The sequence below is a fragment of the Prinia subflava genome, chromosome Z (genome assembly GCF_021018805.1).
Source record: "Prinia subflava isolate CZ2003 ecotype Zambia chromosome Z, Cam_Psub_1.2, whole genome shotgun sequence".
NCBI classification, from domain to species: Eukaryota; Metazoa; Chordata; class Aves; order Passeriformes; family Cisticolidae; genus Prinia; species Prinia subflava.
The window spans coordinates 87,193,692-87,215,183 of record NC_086283.1 but is presented as its reverse complement, the minus strand read 5'-3'; the positions used below and the strand labels follow the sequence as shown (position 1 = coordinate 87,215,183).

The window sequence follows — 21,492 nt, the reverse complement described above, 5'->3', positions numbered from 1 at the left end:
TCTGTTCCTAAATTGATGGAAGAATAACAGGAAGAGAGTTGTTGTGTGTCAACAGTGTGGTTGATGGAAGAGGGAAAGCTAATATGATTTTGTCCTTCAGGGGCATTGCCTGAACTACAGTTCTCCTGATATTTTGGGTTTGTATACACACATATCTCTGTGTGTATATGTGCATATATGTATACATGGTACAAATGTAAAGTAGATTCTGTAGATTGCTACATTGGATTCTGTTGCTTCTTTCCTTCCAAACCACATACTCTTCTTGTCTTCTGGCTGTGTGTATAAATGTGTATGCTATAAGTGTGTAACTGAACATGTTAGTTGTAATGATACACTTGGGAATTATTTTTGCCCTGTGCTATTCGATCAACACTTGCTAACTACCCTGATATATGTAACTGTGAAACTGGGCTAGCCCGACATCTCCAAACACCTGAAAACTTGGAACATACTAGAATAAGTAATGTCTTGAATATACATAGTTACTCAGCTTTAGTAGCTCTGAGATATATATTATTTATATTGAAAGTTAAAGAAACAGGGATTAAACACAAGAGAGTTGTTCCTTTGTGTATTTAATATTATTTGAACTAGGGAAATGTGTTTAGCTTTAATCAAAAATACAGTATTGTCTAAGAAATGTAGATTTGCACAGCAGTGATTGATAATTTTTTATCATTATTAGCTGCTTCAAGACCTCTTGAATTGTGCAAATTTTCCTAAACTGTGATACTTAAAATAAGTAGTATTTATAATAACCTCATACAAATTCTTGGGAAAAGTAGCCAAGAGAGGAGTTTTGGTAGGTTCAAGTGAACTGTGTATGTTTACAGACTCACAAAATACCTCAGGCTGGAAGAGACCCAAAAAGATCAGCAAATCCAACTCCCTAATGTCCAGCCTGAACTTCCCCTGATGGGGCTTCATTCCATTTCCTCAAGTCCTGTCGTGGGTCACCAGAGAGGGGAGATTAGCACCTTTCCCTCCCCTGCCTCCCCGTGCCTGGTTAGGAGAGTGCAGATTCCTATGAGGTCACCCCTCAGCCTTTTGACTTCTGGCCGTTTGGATCTCTAGAAAGAAAGATAATTTGCTTCCACCAAATTAGTCCTCTGACCAGAGGTTACAAAGCCTGTTGATCACTGGATTTCTTACTTGTTTTAGTTACGAATTGTCTCCTAAAGTTACAAAAAACAAACAACAAAAAACCAACATCACAACAAAACCAAACGAAAAACCCCAAGGTTGTGTGAAGGTGGAAGTAGTTAGTAATGGAAAAAATTAATGGAATTAGAGAGATAGAAAAGACCTGATCAGACAAGACTCAAAACAGTTAGATTTATCCCTTATCTAGCAGATTCCTAACAGTTTTAGAGTCTGTGGTCAAAATTTGTGTTTAAAACTAACAAGGAGGGTATCATGGATGTTAATACAGATGTATTTGTCTAGTTTGAGTTTGTAGCAAATAAAGCAGTCTAGCATACTTCAAGTCCTGTAGAAACTGGCAGAAGTTACAAGAATGTATTTGGTACAGCCTCTTAGAATGACACTGAATTGCTATGATTTAAAAAATTAGTATTTCCCTTATTTTGCAAGGATGAATAATTAGTTGAGGAGTACAAGAAGAGTTGGTTGTAAAAATACTTGACTAAAGTTAAATTTATTAAAATGTGTTGCAGAATATTTGGTCCTCCACCTGTCTTTCATCACTGTATTATTTGAAGTAGATATTTCTGCTCTTGAATATAAGCAAAATAAATATTTAGGCCCAGAAAATATGAAACAGAGGTCCTTATTTATTGTATGTGAGCTTCATGTGTTTGTTGTAGCTAATAATATCTGTAATAATGTCTGATGGTCAACAGTATGGTAATCACCTTTCAGACACTCTTCAAGTTTAAAAAAGGAGATATATGTTCTGCCTTTCATTTCATGGCTTTGCAATTACCAGGTGTCGAGTTGAGATTTGTTTCTTTTTTACATACAGAGTTTTTCCCCATAAGTTGCTAGGAGACTAGCTACTGGGTACTTGTGAGTGCTTGACCAAAACAAAGAAGGGGCCAAAGGAGAGGGTAGAACTGGGCTACGTCTTTTGTTTTTGGATCTCTGGGAGTTTCTCTCAGAGGGAGAGATAATGCTAGTTTTGGGGCAGGTTATCTCTCTTGCTCTCAGCAGTGGAGAGAGGACGGTCAGGCTGCTGTTTGCTGTCGGAAGAGTTCACTGTCACCACCCCATCCCATCCTGGGAAATCTACCATCATCTGCTCGTGTACCCAGGAATTCTGAGCTCTCCTCCTCCTGCCCTGCTGGGCGGGCCCTGCCCCACTGCTGTTCCTTCGGCGCTGCGTTGAGGCTTTCTGCTACTTACCCTGGCACTGCCCTGCCCTGCCCTGCTGGGACATCCCTGCCGTTCCAGCTACCAGCCCAAAGCATCTGATCTCATCCACCAGCCCAGGGCTTTCCACCCTTCCAGCTTGGTGCTCTCGGAGTCCTGCAGGGGCACCGAGCTCAAACTGCCCCAGGCTTTTCTGTGAAAGAAAGCCCTCGAGGTTCCTGGTTCTGTTTATTATTAATGCTGTAGCTGTTGTTGTTTGTTTGCTTTGTCATACCAGTCAAGAACTGTTATTCCTATCCCCATACCTCTGCCTGAAAGCCCCTTTAATTTTCTAAATTATAATAATAATTTGGAGGGAAGGGATTTGAATTCTCCATCTCTAGGGAGGTCCTGCCTCTCCCTAGCAGATACCTGTCTTTCAAACCAAGACATCAGGGAAGGGGATTAAAACTGGAATTTATTATAATAATTATAATATTTGTTATAATAATTCTAAGGAAGTGGAAAATCATTACCAAATATTTCCTTCATATTTGTGGCATTAAGAACTATGAAATGATTTCCAGAGTCTAGACTCATATGGAATAATGTCATGGGACTATTCATAATGTCATTATTCATGATATTATAAAGGGCAGTATCAAATTCAGTCATCCCTTTTAAAAGTAGGCTGTGTATTTAGTCTGAAATATATGCAAGTGAGAGCATTTGATATTCATATTGTCAATTCCAAAAGTAAAATCAGAGAATAAGGGTTAATGTAATGGAATTTTACCTTTGTGTAAATAGATGTGAAATATATTTATTTTGGAGAGGCATGTGAATGCCAATGAGTAGTAGAACATGCAGGTGTGTCATATTTCTATTTACGTGATCTTATATGGCTGTTCTTTGTTCTACATGCTTTCTATTTTGTTTATAGTTCAGGTGGTGCCCTGACAAAATATGAATCAGTGGCTTTCTTACAGTCTGCTACTGGAACAATGTAGTACTGGATTTGAAATGGGTTCTGAACATAGAAGGTAATTTAGCAGTTTGATATCTGGTTGTTGGAGTGGCATGCACTGAACTTTGATGTTGGAACTGTTGTCTTCTAAAGTGACCTCCCAGGAAGAGAGAGCATTAAAGACTGACATATAGGAACTTCCTGCTTTTTGAGGGAGATACGAAGTAATTTCTTTTTAAAAAGGAATCATAAATCTTCTGTACCATCTTCTGTAAGTAATGAAATGTTTTACTTCCAACAGGCAAGGAAACCTGGGTTTTTCTATTACATGGTTAATGAATAAAAAATGGTGCGTACACTGTATGCCTTAATCCAGAGGAATGCTATGCCTTCCACATCTCATTTATTGCCTTCTGCCAGTGTTGGTCTGGGAGAACTTGCTTACATCAGTCTTCAACCCAGTCTCCAAATGTTACGGATCACTGTAATTTACGGTATTATTTCACAGTTGACTTACAGGAAACACAGAAGTAATGTTCTTTGGTCGAACAGACTCTTGTCAGTTTACTGCATATTCTCATCTTTAATTGTATTAGTTCTAGAGTCATGTGATGGTTTGGGTCACAACATCAGCTCTCTTGTTTGACTGAATGCTGCCCATTTCTTGCACTGACCTAGTGTGCAGCTGAATCATCAAGGTGATCTGAATGTCTGAAAATGAGCTTCCTTCTGAAAGTGTTATATGTAGCATTTCCAGAGAGAATCTTTATTTGGCTTTTACTGAAGTATTTTGCCTCTGTAAGAGGTTTTATAGTTAATTCCCTTGGATCATAGCAAAATTAAATCCACTAATTGGGGTGTTGTATTAATCTACATAGCACTCAGCATTAAAGCTTTTCTTGTTCTTCTGGGGTTTGTCATGAGGGAAAAAACCCCAAATCAACCCATCAACATTCCTGAAAGGGTCATACAATGGATAAGAATAAATGTGTACCTGAGATGTACACGAGACAGGTGTCATGCCTTAGTCTGGCAAGCATTACTCTTGGAAGAAAATTAGTTTAATCAGCTACTTTGGTCTACAACACTGACTTTTAAGTTGTGCTTATATGATTGCAGCTTTCAGATTAATATGGCTGTACATCTCATGTGTGTTAAAAGCCTCCCAATCTCTTTTCCAGTACTACAGTTGGATGTTCAGCTATGCAAATCGATGCACTGCCCTCGCTTGAGCAAGAAGTCTATGTTTGTTATACATTAAGTGTGGAGGAGGATGTGAAGTGTCTGTGGTGTTCTGGTTGGCATGCTGGAAATCTGCTAGCTGTGAGTGTGACTGCCAAGAGTACCCTCTTGAGCCTCTGTGCAACTAAATACTCCATATTTTGAATCCGTAAGAAAATAAATATAAACATACCTCTTTTGATGACTTAATCAGGTAATTCCTCTGTTATAGTGTGCAACTGTTGAAGTGGCAAACTATGACAATGAGAGTCAAGATTTTACCCTGTGAGGTAAACAAAAAATTCAAGATTGATGACAAATTTTCTGATTCCTGTTGAGCATAATCTGCAAGCTAAGGGAAATTCTTCAAGTGATTACTTGAACTTATTAATGTTATAAATGTGCTACAAGCAAAAACGATCATGTTTATCACTTGGATAAATGATCTAGTCATGTGAATTATACATTCTAAAATTACGTGGAGTCTTGAGACCTTTTTGCCATTCCAAATAGCAATTAGTTTAAATCCAGTATTACTGGTTTCCATTGCTACTTAATGTTCTCTATGCCAAACTTGCTACAGAAGTAGCGCTTCATTAGTGCCTGCTAGTCTTAAGTGAGGGCAGGCATTGGTGCTGAGAAGACGCGTGTCACTGACCTCGAAAGCCATTCGTGTCAGAGAGTTCAGCAGCATGCCACGGGGTGTCACCAATGCGCTCAGCACCGTCCAGCTTTTCACCCGGACATTTCATGGAAGTGATGTCAGTGTGAAATGATTGTGTTTACTGAAACAGCTAAACTCGAAAACTAGAGCATGGCAGTCTTCATCGAATTTGCCCCTGAAACAAACTATCAGGGTCTTTGATGGGATATGCTGAAACTGAGAGCAAGAAACCCAAGAGCTTTGCGATAAGCAACTGTGTGGTTGTAAATGCAGGGAATCGGCTGCTTAGGCTTAGCAGACTTCAGAGCTCCTTCTGAGTGTGTATTTGTAGAACCAGTTTTAAAATCAGACAGATTTACTTTACCAAAACCAGGGGATAGCTGAAGGAAATCATGGTACTCTAAGACTAATGGATTCTCAGAGGCCTTTTAAAAAGATGCAGGAGTGAATTGCAGGAGTCCATTTTAAATCACCTTCCAAAAAATAAACAGTAAAAGTTGCATATTTTACCATATATCTTGTGTACAAGTTGTTATATTCCTTACTAATTCTGTTACTTTGCTTGTGACTGAGAAATGAAATGTCACTGTAAAGGACTGTCTGCTTTTAGACATGCAAGTTTTAGACTGTTCAGACTAACCAAGCCATTGATAAGCTGCCAGCTGTAAGGGGGAAACTGTTCTGAACTCCAGTCAGCTGGTCCTTCTGCAGATGGACAGACTAGAAGAATTAGGCAAAACAATTAGCATCCAAACCAGTTGGAAGATGGATTGACACTTAGGTTTGTTTTTTTTTTTTTTTTTTTGGTGCATGCATATAATTGTGTCCCTTGTCAGTAGATGATAAAGTAATTACAAAGGCTTTAGATTACATTAATGAGTTTGCATGCTAGACTCTTTTAGACAAGAAATGGTGCTTTCTAATTAAGCTTCACACTCATGAAATAGATGGCAAAGTCCAAGTTTCAAAAAGGAAACCACAGTTGCAGGCAAAACCTGCCGACCTGGCAGGTGTTGCCTTTCTTCATTTACAGTTCTGGCAGATTTGCCTTGTGGACTTACTGTATAGCACTAGCAAGGTGTGGGATAGGGTGTGTGCATGTGATCTGTTTACTGTGTACAACCTGTGCAAAAGAATACCTGCATAAATTTATTAAGGCTCTGTATTCTTTTTATATATTGTGTATCAAATGGAAGGAATAAAATTGTTCACTAGCAGTTTTACAAAGTCTACATGGTTCTGTTTTTATGGTACATTCTGTTGCTCTTGACTTTTATTTGAAAGAACAATCTGCAGCTTAATAATGTAACATTGCATTGCAAAATCCAGAAAAGCCTGTTACAGTAGTGCTGCAGCCAAACATGAACTGACTTGCTGTGTGACAGCTGCTCAGGATTCCTGATTACAGTTTCTTGTTTCTGTAGTCACTTTTGCTATGATTACCCTTACAGCACCACTGGTATGGAGTGTAAAAAACCCCATTCTTTCAGTTTCACCAGAGGGTATGGGAGGAAAGACTTTCCAGTTCTGTTGCATTCTTGCAGCAGAAAATTCCTGGCAAACGGAGGAGTCAGAGAGTAGTAGCATTTTCTGAATAGGCATTTATACCATCCTCCATAAGTATCAATACACAAACATACAGAACTTGTGCAGCTGATGTCTGCAAATATCTGCTGAATAGACATTTGGGGCTTTCCTTACTCCTGCTGTAAAGGAATGATAAGTCACTTATCCTTTCTGCAGAACTGTTAGATCTACTGACTGTCGCTGTCAAAGGTTGTTGCACGTAACTTACTTAGACAATATTAACACCAGTTACTAAATGAGCAATATATACTCATGAATAGAAGTGCCAAGGGTCATGCTGAGTAACAGACTCTGTAATTCTATTTAAAGAAAAATGACACCTTAAGTGCTGTATAATTAGACCTTGTAAAGTATTGTGATTTTGAATTGAGAGGCAACATTTGCAGTGGGGAGAAAATCTGAAGTTCTGTCATTTTTTTTAAGACTACCAAATTGCAGTAACTACTTAACAGTTGATTTAACTGCTGAATTTCAGTGGCTATCTCTCAAGTGTTGTCATGGCTAATAATTTGCTGTGATAATTTTAATTCTGAAATTTTGCTGAGTATAAAGTATTCAGTGGCTTCTAAGAAATTCTGCATAGTTGCTTATCTTAGCTTGTAATAATGATATGATAATCTGACAAGATATAGAAGCTTCCGTATAATTCATATGAAAGTAGGGCATTCTACCTGAAGTATGAGTCCGGTATAAGGAAAACTGAACAAGTATGAAATGAATAACAAAAAAACCCTTTAAATATAGTTTTTCATTGTATAGAACTCATCCAGTTAGTGGGTTTTTTTTTGATTGGGGTTGGTGTGGATTAATTTTTTTAGTTTTATTTTAAATTTTTACATTTTTTAAAAAAATCTTAATTACATGAGCTTTAGTATTCTACTGCAATGTTCACTGTAACAAAAATACTTGAGGACTTAATATTATTTGCTCTAGAAGTTCTTCAGGGATAAAGAACTGCTCTTGCCAAATGGGTGTTGGTTCTCCCTTATTATGTAGCTTCACTATCATTCCATAGTTTGCTATCCCTCTTTACCATAAGCTTAGGACTATAAAAGTTAGCAAAGAGATTTCTCAGCAGGTTCAAATGTTTTCCTTCAAAAACCTTGTGTCTGTGCTTCTCTCATTTGCTTAACTATCTAGATAGTTAGGGTTTGGGAGGTTTGTTATTGTTTGTTTTCCAATTTAATTTTGTCTTTGGTATTTATATTTAATTATATTTGAACTTTCATTTGTTTCATCCCTGCTGACTCTCAACATATATAGTTTTAATTAGACTTGCAAATATTAATTTTTCTTTGCAGTGACCATCCTTTCACTGAAATCTTGTAAGTTGAATATTCAAGTTCCCATGGTTTCCTAGTGTGATCATTAGTTAGCAGCCCTTTTGTCTTCCCCTAGTTATATCCTGTAAGTGCTGAGTTGATCTTAAAATTGTTGAATGTATTGCACAGAGCTCATAAGTATTTTTATATTCTCATCATTTTTGTAATTATTTAATGCTTTTAGGTCAATATCACAATTTTTGTATCCTCCCTTTGTCTGTTTTCCCTGTAGCACTCCACTCTTACAGGAGTATAAGGATGCCGTGAAATAATGTTTCAATTTTCTTTGATTTGCCATCCCACGTCAAGGGAATCAGGTTCGTTGCACTTTTCAAAGATGAGTTGCAAGTGCTCTTAAATGAATAATATAAATAATACTTTAGTATTTAGAGTAATCATCAAAGGTACTGAAACACCAAACTCTTGTTGCAGAACTGGGACCTATTACTATATTGAAGATAAGTTCAGGTGTTGTCTGAGTGTTCTAGTTGCTGCATAGTTAAATGAGCTTTCCCTTCTCTGTGGATCCATATATGATTTTCATGCCTCACTAATTGAATTTTCCTGCCAAGTTCCTGTAGGTCTGAAAAAAAAGGTAAATTGCAAAATTTTAATTAGCTAAAGCCTGGGTCAAGTATAAATGAATTTAAGAAAAAAAAATCATTGAGAAACAAAATTCTTTACCTTAGAATTCCAGTTCTTCCCTCTATGCAGGTTAATCAAACCTCCAAACTATCTGCTAATTCTTTGATGGCTTCTTTGGACAAAATTATTTCACTGTATTGGTGTGCTGACTTTGGCATCTTATGCTTGGTAGTAGTATAAGCAAGCTGGTTTTATACAGTATATATAATGATTAACCTGTGGTAGCTCCAGAATGTCTACCTGCTAACTTGTTTTGGGCACCAAGGGCTCAAAACTCTCCTCCTTTGTAAACGGTGTTGAATTTGGAAGGTGTTTTGACTCACATTTACTGTCATCATGTGTTTTACTTCACTAAACAAAGTAATATATTGAAAAGTTCTTGATTATTTTGGAGACTTGTTTCACAGTGGCTGCTTAGTTGTAGTTCTCATTGTGTGAAAAGCTTTCAGACATCTTAAAAAAAAGTTGATGATCTACTGTTCTTTCTAAGCTACTCCAGAACAAATTATTTTATCTACTCTTCCAATCATGTTTGGAGCTTTTCTCAGACAAAATAAAATGCTTGCATGTGAACTTGGCAATTTTTTAAATTGCATTAACATAATCTGTAGCACCTGATAAAGAAAATTTAATTCATAAACTATGTAAGTAGAGTAACCAGTTTTGCATAATAGATGTTCCAAGGAGGTATTAATACTCATCACTGTACCCACTGCATGCAGTTAGCCCCCTTCCTTCAGTCTGCAAGGAGGAACACTCTTGGAATCCCAAAAAGTGCAAATTCCATGCAAAATAAATGCTAGCTGGGTATATAACAAATACTCAATGCTGAACACTTTGATAAGTTCTAGAGTGTACACCATTGGGTTTAAAGGAAGATAGCTTACTGAACTGAAGAGAATAAACTTTCTTTAGACAACTTTTTCTATGCTTAGGGAAGTTTGTCATGAAAGGAAACATGATTTAAGGAATTTACTTATTTGTTTATATGAAATTTAGGTAGAACCAAGGTTTAGAAATCCAGAGAAACTTTTATACTAATGCTTAATCCTGGAAGAATACAAACTCTGCTGTTATTTTGGTTTTAGTTCATTATGTCCTTGTAATTTGTAGCTTTTTTCACCTGGAACCGTCCCAGACTTAACTGACTAGCTACATATAGTGAATAATTAGAAAAGAAAAAAACTACTAAAATCCTTCACAATAGTGAAGGTGTTCCCACCACATTTCACTGGTATCTGCAAGGTTTGCCTGTTATGTGAACTGTAAGTACAGGAACCAGCACTTTTCAAAATGCTTATATAAGAGAGTGGCATGCCACAGGCCACAGACTGCCACCAGCAAGGCAGGACCAGTGCTCTGGATAAAATGGGTAGGTTCTGCAGAAACATTTTGTAGACCTACAGCACACTCTGAAGACCTAGTTTTGCTTGTAACTTATCCTTCCGCATGCTGATTACCACAATGGCAAATTACAGTGAGGCTGGCAGCTGCGTTGGAAACTGCCTGGAAACAAGACAAGGGTCAGTATGACCTGCCAGAAGTATGACCTCTTGTCATGTGCGTGAGGAGAATTTCTCTTTTCCTGCCTCTAAACAGCTTCTCACACTTTTTTTCTGTGATTCCTTCTATTGCATTAGGCATCGTTATGGCATGCATTTAGGATATTTTAGGAAGTGTAAATAATAGCAGAGGCATACTTTAAATTTTCCTTCTAGCAGCAGCAAAAGGGACAGCAGTTCACATCACGTGGCTGCTGCTTCAACAAGTATACATCTATTCTAGTAACATTTTCCCACCCAAACATAGCATCCCGGCTCTCTGTGGAGACCATGTGCTTTTTGGAGTCTGGGTCACCCTGAGGACTATGCAGTGAAAACTTAACCACTTAGCCTCTGCCCTTTGCTTAATTCTTGTGCTGCTTGTCCTTAGTCACAAGGAGACAACACAGAAATTTGAGCCATCTTAACTTTTCGGGGGAAACAGCTGCGATGGCACATCTGAGTTGTCCATCTGTGGAAATTGTGGGAAGGGAAACAGGAAAAAAGAAAGGAAAAACAGGAAAAGCTCTTGTTTGCTGAAGTGATTGTAAATCGTAACACTGGTATGCCAGTGGTTGTTGACACAGTTTGCCCACCTCTGTTTTGCGCGGGTTATGATGGTTTTTGTGAACAAACCCGCTGACGATGGAGCGGAGTATCAATGGAAGGCAGAGGCGCGGGGGGCTGCTTCCTCCCATGGGACAGCGCCCGGGGCGGGCTGGCTGTGCTGGGCAGCCGCGGGGCGGCTGGACAGCTCTCCCGGGTCCCAGACGGAGCCGGCGGCCGAGGGGAGCCCGGAGGCGCTCAACCGCCCGGCCCCCCTCAGTCGGCGGCCCCGCCTCGGGCGCACCGACGTCAGCGCACGTCAGGGCCGAGCCCCTCGCCCTCCTCCGCCCGCGGGTTCCGCCGTCCCGCCGCCCCTGCTCCTCGCGTGCCGCGTTGCGCTCCCGCAGCCGCCGCCCCAGCCCGGCCGGGCCCCCGACGCCGCTCCACTCCCCGACAGCCGCGCAGCGCGAAGATGGCGGCGTTCAAATTCCTCCTGCCGTCCCTCGGCCGCCGCATCCTCCTCCCCGCCGTGCGCAGGGCTGAGGTGAGGGCGAGGGGCCGCGGGGAAGGCGGGTCCGAGCCCCTCCGCCTCGCCCTGCCCGCCGGGTGACCTTGGCGGGGACCCCCTTCGCAGCCGTCCGCGCCGGGATGGGCGTGTGTGGCGGGGGGTAGCCGGGCCCCGGGGTGGGCGGCCGCCCTGCGGCCCCGGGAGAGGCGCTTCCCGCCCCGCGGAGAAGCGATGGCTTTGTTCTGGAGAGGTTTGTCCCGCGGCAGCCCCGCGGGCGGCGGGAAGGAGGAGGGAGGGCGCAGCGCGGCCCCGCGGCAGGCCCGGGCCCGGCGGCGGGTGGGGATGCGGTGACCTTGAGAAACTGGCACGGGGGGTTGGCTTTGAGGGGTTTTGGTCGTGTTTTTACATTTAATTTATTATTATTATTTATTTAGATCCCCATAATTTCAAAAGGCAGCACAGTTACAGTGTGTTGCTGTGTATGCCCGTGTTGCTCTCACCGCCTCCTCTCCTGGAGGAGGGCAGCAGGTGTGCACAGCTCTCTGGCAGCCCCGCCATCTACTGCTATCCATAAACGTGTGCTGTGCAGCCATGCAGCTGTCCTCCTATGGGAAGCTTCTGCCAAACCTCACAGATTTAATGGTTTCAAGCCCACATGTAACCATAGCAAAGTTACTATTTTTTGTCTCTTCAGCCAGAAGTGTTTCTGTGGCTTTCCTTAATTTATTTTAGTTGAAAAAGCTCAACTTCTCATGCTCAGTGTTTTCTACTCCTGATATCCTTCTGGACAAATCTTGGCACTTTCAGGTTTTACTAAGTCGTAATTTTGCTTTTCTAGATACTTAAATTCTGTTGATTATTCTAGGAAGGAGCTCATCTGTCCCCATGTTACTTTCTTAAACCTGCCAGAATTGCTGCCAGTTCCTGAGGTCTTAGCTTGCTGCCTCGATGTGCAGGGAAGCATAGGTGATCCCTGGTGCTTCAGGCCCCTGAAAGCCCATTGCTCTCAGACAATGGGGTGAGTGGGAAAAAGACCAGGAGAGGAACATATTTAGGATAGAAGTGCACAAGAGAAGATACACTCATTAGAGACATCCAACCTGCAAATGCATAGTTGTGTAATACATGCTGTTCTGTTCACCACTGTTGCACACAGTCGGGAAGATTAAACAAAATGTAGCAAGTAGCCTCTGAAATATTTTCCTGTGCATGAGCACAGGGACACAGCAGAGGCTTGGCCTCCCTCCAGCCCTGGCCCTCCACCCTTCTTGCAGCCGTGTTGTACTGTGATTCCCAAGGCTGCCAGGACTTAATACTCCTCTGGACCTGCTCTGACAGGTCCTTGTCCTCCCTGTGCTGGAATCCCAGCTCTGGATGCAGTGCTCTAGGTGTGTCTCACCAGAGCAGAGGGGCAGAATCTCGCCCTCAGTCTGTTGGCTACACAGCTCTGGATGCAGCCCAGGAGACTTTTGGCTTTCTGGGCTGTGAGTGCTCATGGCCAGGGCATGTCCAGCCTCTCACCCATGAGCAGCACCAGTTAGTCAAGGAGTTCCTCTCCCAGTTGGTATTCAGACCTGGGATTTCCCTGATGCATGTGCAGCACCAGCATTTGGCCTTGTGGAACCCTATGAAATTCCCATGGGCCAACTTCTTGGTGTCACCTACAAACTAGACGAGCGTGTAGTTCATCTCTCTTTGTCATTGATGCAGATATTAAGCAGTCTTGATCCCAGTACCAACCCCTGAGGAACACTATGCATCACCAATACCCATCAGGACCCTGAACCACTGGCCACTCCCCTCTGGATGTGCCCATCCAGCCAATTTGTCATCTACTAAATCCATGCAATCAAATCCATCTCTCTCCAAATTAGAGACAAGGATGTTGTGGGGGACTGTGTCAAGGGCTTTACAGAAGTGCAGATGAGTCTGTAGCCCTTCCCTTGTCCATTGATGTGGTCACTCCATCACAGAAGGTCACTAGTATGATCAGGCAGGGCTTGATGATGATGATCATCAGGCAGCCTTAGTGAAGCTGTGCTGGCTGTCCTGAATCATCTCCCTGTCCTCCATGTGCCTTAGCACAGCTTCCAGGAGGATTGTGCCATGGCCTTCCCAGACACAGAGGTGAGGTTGGCAGGTTGGTAGTTCCTGGGATCATCCTTTTATACCCTTTTAAAGACGGGCACAATGTTTCCCTCAGGGAAGTCTCAAGGGACTGTGCCTGACTCCGTGACTTTTCATGTACCATGGATCAGTGGAGAAACATTCACAGTATAATTTGGCATGCAGAAGGCTGTTGCAGTTTTTCTCACATGACATTGTTTCTTATGACCCACATACTGATTTTTTATTGAGCCCATCAAGGCAGAGAAACATCAGTGTCTCCACTGGGAAGGAGGTAAGCTTCCATTCAGAAAGGTTTCCTTAATAGTCAGAATAAATTCTTGCAGCTTTAATGATAAAAAGAGAACAGCTTGTGTAATATTGAAACTGAGCCAAAATTTGTTGTCCTGGTTGTAACCGTGGGTAACTCTTAAGGTAACTCTTCAGGGAAGAATTGGACTATTGTCTTCAAAATGTGTAGATTACCTTGTTTGTTTATTAATTTTTCTCCCTCTTTCACAATATAAATTTTTTCATTCCTGCTATCAAGCTAGAACTTGAAACACCAGTAGGTAGTAGTTTAGCTTCCAGATTTTCTGAATTTATTGAGTCTCCTAGGTGTCAGTTTTTCTACTGGTGCCTGAACAAATACTTGAGTAGTATTAATGCATGGTATTAGCGGTAAATACTTAAAGAGAAAAATGTAACTGTGCTCTAAGTACATAACAGTACATACATAAGTTATGATGACTACTGTGTAATGGCTTTACACTGTGAGGTCCAGGTTTGGGGTAGGGTTTGTACTGATTTCCATCTTGCCCTCTATATTTCTTGGAGCCTCCTTGATTCTGGGTTGTTCTTCAACAACATGAGGTTCTCTAAGACTGTGTTAGAAAGCTCCAAGACTCCACAAGGAAACTGGGGGAGGGTTTGCTCCGTGGAAGGGTGTCCCTGCTTACCATACTGCCAGTACAATGCTGTCCTTCCTATTGTTCTGCGGCTTTCACTCAAATTTTGTAGTGGTGTTCAGCACTGTTCAGCAGTTTCTGTTTATGTTTAGTGTGTGGCTGTCTTTGAAGCTCATGTAGCAATATATAGTTTTAGGAAGTCTGTGGATGGCTCCAAGTTGTGCTGAGGAATTACATTTGTGAATCTGTTCTCAGAAAGGCACAATTTGTGACTACTTCAAGATGGGATTCTCTGGGAGAATTCCAAGGTTTTGGAGACCTGCACTGTACTTCCCACCCTCCTCCCCCTGCTCTCCCTCCTCCCCCCCCTTTTAGTATTTATAGTAGCGATATTTTTTTGTGTATCTATTTTCCCCCATCTAGCCAGAGACATGGTCTTCATTTACAAAGCTACTGTGTAATGCCTTTTGTTCATTCAGTTGTCTCTTTTATTGTTGTTGCAGGTTTGTGGATGCTATTTTTCTACCAGCTGTCATCGCAACACCAAATTTTACACTGATCCTGTTGAAGCTGTAAAAGATATACCCAATGGGGCAACTATACTTGTTGGTGGTAAATATTTAAATACTTTACGGATGCAGTCATGTTATGTTGACGAGATACTTTTTACTCATTTACCTTGTTTCTTTAACTATTTACTAATTTGAGAATCCATGGAATTGCATGATTTTTAGAACAAGTGGTTTCCTACTCTGCTCATGAAGGGCATACTCTTTCAGTGAGAAAATCCAGGTTGTGTTATGGGAAAGGGGACAAAGCCTCAGAAAAATAGGTTCTTTTCCCTACTTGCAAAAATTGGACTCTTGAATCCAGAAAATGAGCTTAGAAATTTTCAAGATAGCATTGTTATTTCACATGGTGAATAAACATGATTTGGTTTGATTATTTTATGTTAGCATTCTCTGCATCCTTTGTCTGCCTTGTCTCTGGGTCTTTGTGACCTTGAACGGATTGCCTAACCTGTTTCTGTGTTAGGAAGTGAAGATAATACTTATCTATGTTACACTTAATGTGGCATTTCCAGAAGAGTCAAGAAGTTGCATCACACTAACTTTCACTGTGACTTGAGCTTTTGGATATTGTAGATGCTTTCCACAATTTCATGCTGTTCAATCTGCATTTTTTTTTAAAAAAAGTGATTTATTTATTTCTTAGGTTGTTTTTATATTGCAGAAGTAATGAATGTAACATTGTAAAACACTTCTATGGAGATATGTAACGAGGCAAACTTCCTTCTGCAGGAATTTTGTTGTTTTTGTTGTTGTTGTTACTGTTTTGTGAAGAAAAGAATGTTTGAGCCCAAGATAGCTGGGTCTTGATGATCACAGGGGTCTTTCAGAACCTAATTGATTTTGTGGTTCTTTGAAAAGATAGTGCTTGTAGTGTGACATATTTTTTTTAGATGTATTGGAATGTTGCATAATAGGTGGGAGTGTGAAGCTCTTCTGCCTTGGTGGAGATCTAGATTACTGTGATTCCAAGCAGATATCCTCCCAAGGGTGTACACACTCCCAGAGTTTTATCACCCAATTACAGGCTAAGCTATGGGATGTGCAGCAAAGATAGGAAGGTTAAGTAGGTAGAAAGAGAAGGAGGAATAATGAGTACATGGTTGAGGACACACATAAGGAGAGCCATGGCCTTGGAGTGCTTCTCTAAAGGCCCGCTCTGATGGGTAAAGAGCTTTCATCCAAACTGGGAAGTGTGTGGTAAATGGAAGATTCTAGTACTACTGGGCAACTCTTTCCAGAAATGCTGATTTATTTAACTAAGGAGCTTGTTCTACTCAGAAAAGATTTTTAATTCCCATACTTCTGAACATTTTATGTTCTTTCAAACACTTGTTACATAATCAATTTTCTCTTATTTTGTGTAGGTTTTGGATTGTGTGGGATTCCTGAAAACCTCATTGGGGGTTTACTGAAGACTGGAGTAAAGGGAATAACAGCAGTCAGTAACAATGCAGGGTAGGTAGTCATATGTCTGTGGTTTAATAAGTACAGACTAAAGATTCCAATTACGTGAAAATGCTGATATATATGAGAAAATCTTTCTTTTCACCAACATAATTTTCATATTAATCAGACAGCTTGGTTTGAAAGTATTATTTTTGGAAAGGCCCCAGGAAGTTCAGTACTGAATGTGTGTTCGACTTTGTCAGGGACCAGTTGTTGTGCTGTAGAGAATTGCAATTATATTACTATAAGTATTTATATTTAAATTGGTGTATATTTAACTGGTTGACTGTAACTGGAAAGTCTAACTTGGAGGCTTTAGATGTAGTATCAGTGATTTTGTGTGTATTTGTGTGTTTTTGTGAAGTTCCAAATAGGGATAGATTTTTTTTAAAAGTTCAGTGCTTTCTGGCTCTCGTACTGTATTTCTGTTACTTTAAAAAAACTCCTAGCAACAGAAAACCAGCAGAGAATATCTAAGATTAAAGAATAGAGAGTCTTTTTAATGTGTCTTCAAATTTTTGATTTATTTTTAGATTTTTTTTTAATGTTAAGAAATTCATGTGGGGTTGAAATTGAGAGTACTTCTTTCACATATAATTTCTCATCTTCTCATTCAAGCTAGTTTTTACACAAGCTGTTCATTGTAGTAAACTCTGCAATACCTAATGATCTCCATATAGAGAAGTAACTGCAACCACTTCTGTTGCAGTGCATTGATAAAAATATAAATGAAATCAAATAAAAATATTAATATGCAAAATATTATTTGCACATTTATTGGATAACAGATGATATGTATTGGTATGTGGTACATACACAGTCAAACTTAAGCTCTTAAGCTCTTTAGAATCTTGTGGGAAATGATTTCTGCTGGATGATGAAAAGGAGAAATAAAGAGACACAAATAACTTTGAGTGGAAAGATCAAGTACTAGAGTAGAGATCATTAACTTTCGTCATAGTCTTATTTTTGAGTAGCAAACATATATTTGCAGATAGAGAGATTGCACAGATGTTCCTGAAGGGCAGGTGAAAGTCTGAATATGAGAAAAAGTACAAAGAGGAGCACTGTGGAATAGGATGAAAAAGAAGACAATTTGTATTGTATTCTGAATATAGTTGCTGATGTTATAGGTTAGAACAATCTTTTGTTGAAATAATGTTAACTTTCCTGCAAATTCTTTGGATTTTGAGACGGAAGTGATTTCTGTAAAAGTCTTGGCTGCTGGCAGGAAAGCAAATTTTAATTCCTGTTTTCTTGAAACTAGTTTTGTATGAACATCCTTGGAAGCCTGGAGAGTTCCTTACAGAACAATGTAACAATTTGAAAATGCTCAAGGGTATCTAGAGTTTTTTCTAAAAGTCTGATTTGTAGAAATGCAAGTTTTATTCTTCTCTTGAACAGGGTAATTTGTTTTGAAATTTAATTAATAATAAAATAACTGTTTCATCTATCTTTTTATTTACTGTATTACTACTGTGTGGAATTTAGCCTGCTGCAAATGTTTTAACCTGGGAACTAGGTTAAAACACAGCTGTCATCAGAAATAAAGTCAGAATTCTCATCACAGCAATTGATACCATTTCTAATCTTCTAACCAGCCTGTCAAAAAGAATGCTCTTATAATACCATGCATCTTCTTAGCATCTTCTAATATCATATCCAAAAGTACAGTGATATTGTCAAATATTGCAACACTAATAAATGCCTTTACAACTGAAGTAACACAGCAATCATATACCCTACAGTAGTTGTATTCAAAGAATGAATTTTTCCTGTAAGGTTGAAGTGTCAGGCACTTTGTGGGATGAGTAATTTGCCAGTTTCAAATTGGTAAGGTTTAGTGTGCTTTCCTGTGGTGACCTTGTGCTGCAGTTGATGCCTGGATGTGTTTCAGTTTCTTGACTGCAGCTGCTTTCTTTTCTCCAGCTGTTCCAGCAAACAGGAGGTAATTGGTTGTGGTCAGGTTTTCTCGTCCTGCAGCTTGTGATTGGAGCAGGGAAGGAGCCAAGTGCTCAGACAGACAGCCTGTTCTGGAGAGCAGGGCAGCTACATGGATTAAGTCACATGCCTTTCAGTATGCGAGAACCACTGAATGTTACAGAGCTGTCTGTTTATAACAAAAATAGCAGCAATGGAGACAGCGGTTCGCTTACATCTAAGGGAAAGCAGTGATTAGAAAGTCCTGAGGCGTTCCTGCCAACTTTTCTAGCTTGGAAACAAGGTTCAGCAGAGTCTAGAAATGCTTGGCAGTCTCTGGAAATTAACTTCAAAGGAGTAGGATGTTCACAAGTTCACATCCTACTTACTATTTTGTGCTGCAGTGTAATTGGGAGGAGATTCCTGCTGCAAAAATTTGTTCAAATCATGTAATTGCTGGCTGGTGAAATCCTGATTTTGGCCTGTTTAAGGCTTTCCAATGACAGGCTCTACAGTCATGCATGGGATGCTCTTTGTAACACTGCTCAGCTTACTGTCTGCCGCTGCTCATTATGCTCGTGCTCATGCTGTGTGCTACCCAGTGAAACAGCACCTTTAAGAGCAGTTACTCTTTTGCCAAGCCAAACAAGGCAAAGTGTTTGAAAGTGAAGCAGTTCAAATATCCAGTACCTCTCATATTTACACAACTTGCTGCCGGGGAAACTGAAGCCTGTGAACCAGGGCAATAGTGCAAGATAACTGCGATAGATAGGTATGCTTCTAAAATACAATCTCTCACACCTTCTGTTATAACTTGTTTTGCTTATATTGTTCATACTGTAAACACTTTATTTTTGTACACACATTTTTGTAAACACTGTTTTTGTAAGTCCTTTGAATTGAGAGTATTCTGTCTCAGTAGGATACCAAAATCCATTTTATTACAGATTTTCTTCATTTTTGTTTTAATTTTGTTCGTTCCACATTTGCCAGTATTAAAATTAATAAATGTATATAAAAACAAGAAAAGAAAATGAATGATCAATCAATCAAATTTTAAAATCTTGGTGTAAACATTGATTCAGTAATTTCCCAACGTAGCTGTGATTCGTATATCATACTAATATTCTGATTTTTGATACTAATATCAAATCATACCTTTTTGGCTGTTTACTCATCCCCATGTAACTTCATGGCATCCTGTTGCATACTAATTTCAAGTTACTTGGAACTTGGGACTTGGATGTTTTGGTTCAGCCTATCTAAGACTTTCCTAATGCAGGCTACCTGTTGTTTTAGGACCTGTGTTGCAACAAAAACTATCAACATAGCCAAATATTTAAAATTAAAGCTAAAGAAAGAGCATGAAATTATTATTTGTAATTATTTGTGCTTAAAATGGATAAATAATTTGTTCTTACTCACATACTGAAACCAGCATTTTCATCGTATCTACCACCTTAATAGGCTGAATTTTGCAGAGTGAAAATGAAGCCCTTTATTTGTGTGTGATCTGATTGTTTTATCTAATTTGGGGTTTGTCTAATTTGAGACTCAAAAATGCATTTTTTTGAATGCTGTAGTGTTGAACAAAAGGTTTTCACTTACACTAAAAATAGAGAAGTCACAGTTAAGATCTTAATTGCTTATCACCTGGGTGATCATCTGAAAGGAGATTGACAGCATCTGTCAGATTATCACTGTGTTCTTATAAGGCATTATCAGCTTTTTGAACCTTTGGTCTCTGTATTCTTTTTGAAAGTCTTTAATATTACAATATTGTACATTAGGAAGGAAAAGATGACTCTGAGATAAGCATTTGCAGTTTTGAGCATAATGCCTAAATGCCATTACTTAGCTCTGTTAAGCATAATACTCCTGATGGTTTGGGCTATTTGTAGTTCCCAAATCCCCAAAAGACGGTACTCTATGGGATCAGATGCAGTAGTAAATTTACTGCACTCCATATTCTAAAGCACAAAATGCATCTTTGTATTCTTAGCGATTAAATAATTTGGATTTAATACAGGTTCGATAAATGTTCTGTAAGTTAAATATTAATATTATATCATTTTTCAGTCATTTCTTTGAATGATAAGTTTCTGTTAAAACCAGAATTTGTTTGTGGCCTTTTCCATGCATTCCCTGTTTTTTGTTGAATGTAACTCATGTGGCTTAATTCCACTGTTATTGTTACTAAAATATCTATCTATCTGTCTATCTGTCTGTCTTTATATTACTTACACTTATTAAAAACATATTCAAATGTAAATGTGTATATAAAAAAATACCATCATGTGGAAATTGCATTTTAAAGTCACAGAAGGCTGTGAAGCTTTTCCATATAGTATTAGGTACTAGGTGGATTTAGTGGAACAAATTTGATAATCTTTTGATTCAGAAAGTTAAAATGTAACTGAAAATGTCTGAGGAACTGGCATTGTATGTACACAGAGATGGGATCAAGGTGACTCTCAGAGTGTCTTACATTGTGTGTGTAATTTTTGTTTATTCATAAGAAATTCTTCAAATATCCCAAATTAAATATACTTTCAGAAATGAAAAACAAGGTCACCAGTGACTCTTAGCTGTCTTGGTAGAGAGAGAAGAGTGGAGTTATGTAAAATCCTGCACATGGCAAGTTGCCAGAATCAGGAGACTATATATTTTCAGTGAATTTGATTATTTGAATTTGTTTTTGGTTTTGTTTTTTTTTTTATTGTCTGCATTCTTTATAAAGAATCCGATCAGATGCTTTATTACAGCTTTTAAATTGCTGACACTGTGAACTGCAAATCCCTGAAAATCTGCCTAGGTCATCTGGCTAATTTTAGTGTGGAGGTTATTTAGGATTTTGGAAGGGCAAATTGTACTAACTTTGTACTATGTGGAACTATTGAGAAATCATCTGTGGAGATAACTCTCAGGTTTTGATGACAAATGAGAAAAAACTAGATACAGAACTCAGCATGGTTGAGGAATTAGTTATAGAAAAGCGACAATGAAGTTAAATCTACCTTTTGGCTGGGTGACTTTTGAAGTGTGATGCATTCATGATGAAATGTACATATTTATAAGATTACTTCTAAATCATATAACTGCCCTGTGAAGGAAAAATATGGTACATTTTAAAAGTTCTGAATGGAGGTGTTTTACTTGTTATCATAAAAACACAGTACATCATTTCATACTAGAAAGGAACACGGAGAGAGGAGACTTTGCTGCT

General features: G+C 39.4%; 1 protein-coding gene across 1 annotated transcript in view; it reads left to right on the top strand.

The window, feature by feature from the left end:
• The first annotated feature begins 11,024 nt into the window (after nt 1–11,024).
• OXCT1 (3-oxoacid CoA-transferase 1) overlaps nt 11,025–21,492 on the top strand; it is an 85,642-nt gene continuing 75,174 nt past the window's right edge. The window contains exons 1-3 of the mRNA XM_063424032.1: nt 11,025–11,350; nt 14,832–14,940; nt 16,265–16,355. Of these exons, the coding sequence (XP_063280102.1) occupies nt 11,279–11,350; nt 14,832–14,940; nt 16,265–16,355 (272 nt within the window). The 5' untranslated portion in view covers nt 11,025–11,278. The remainder of the gene's footprint in view (nt 11,351–14,831; nt 14,941–16,264; nt 16,356–21,492) is intronic.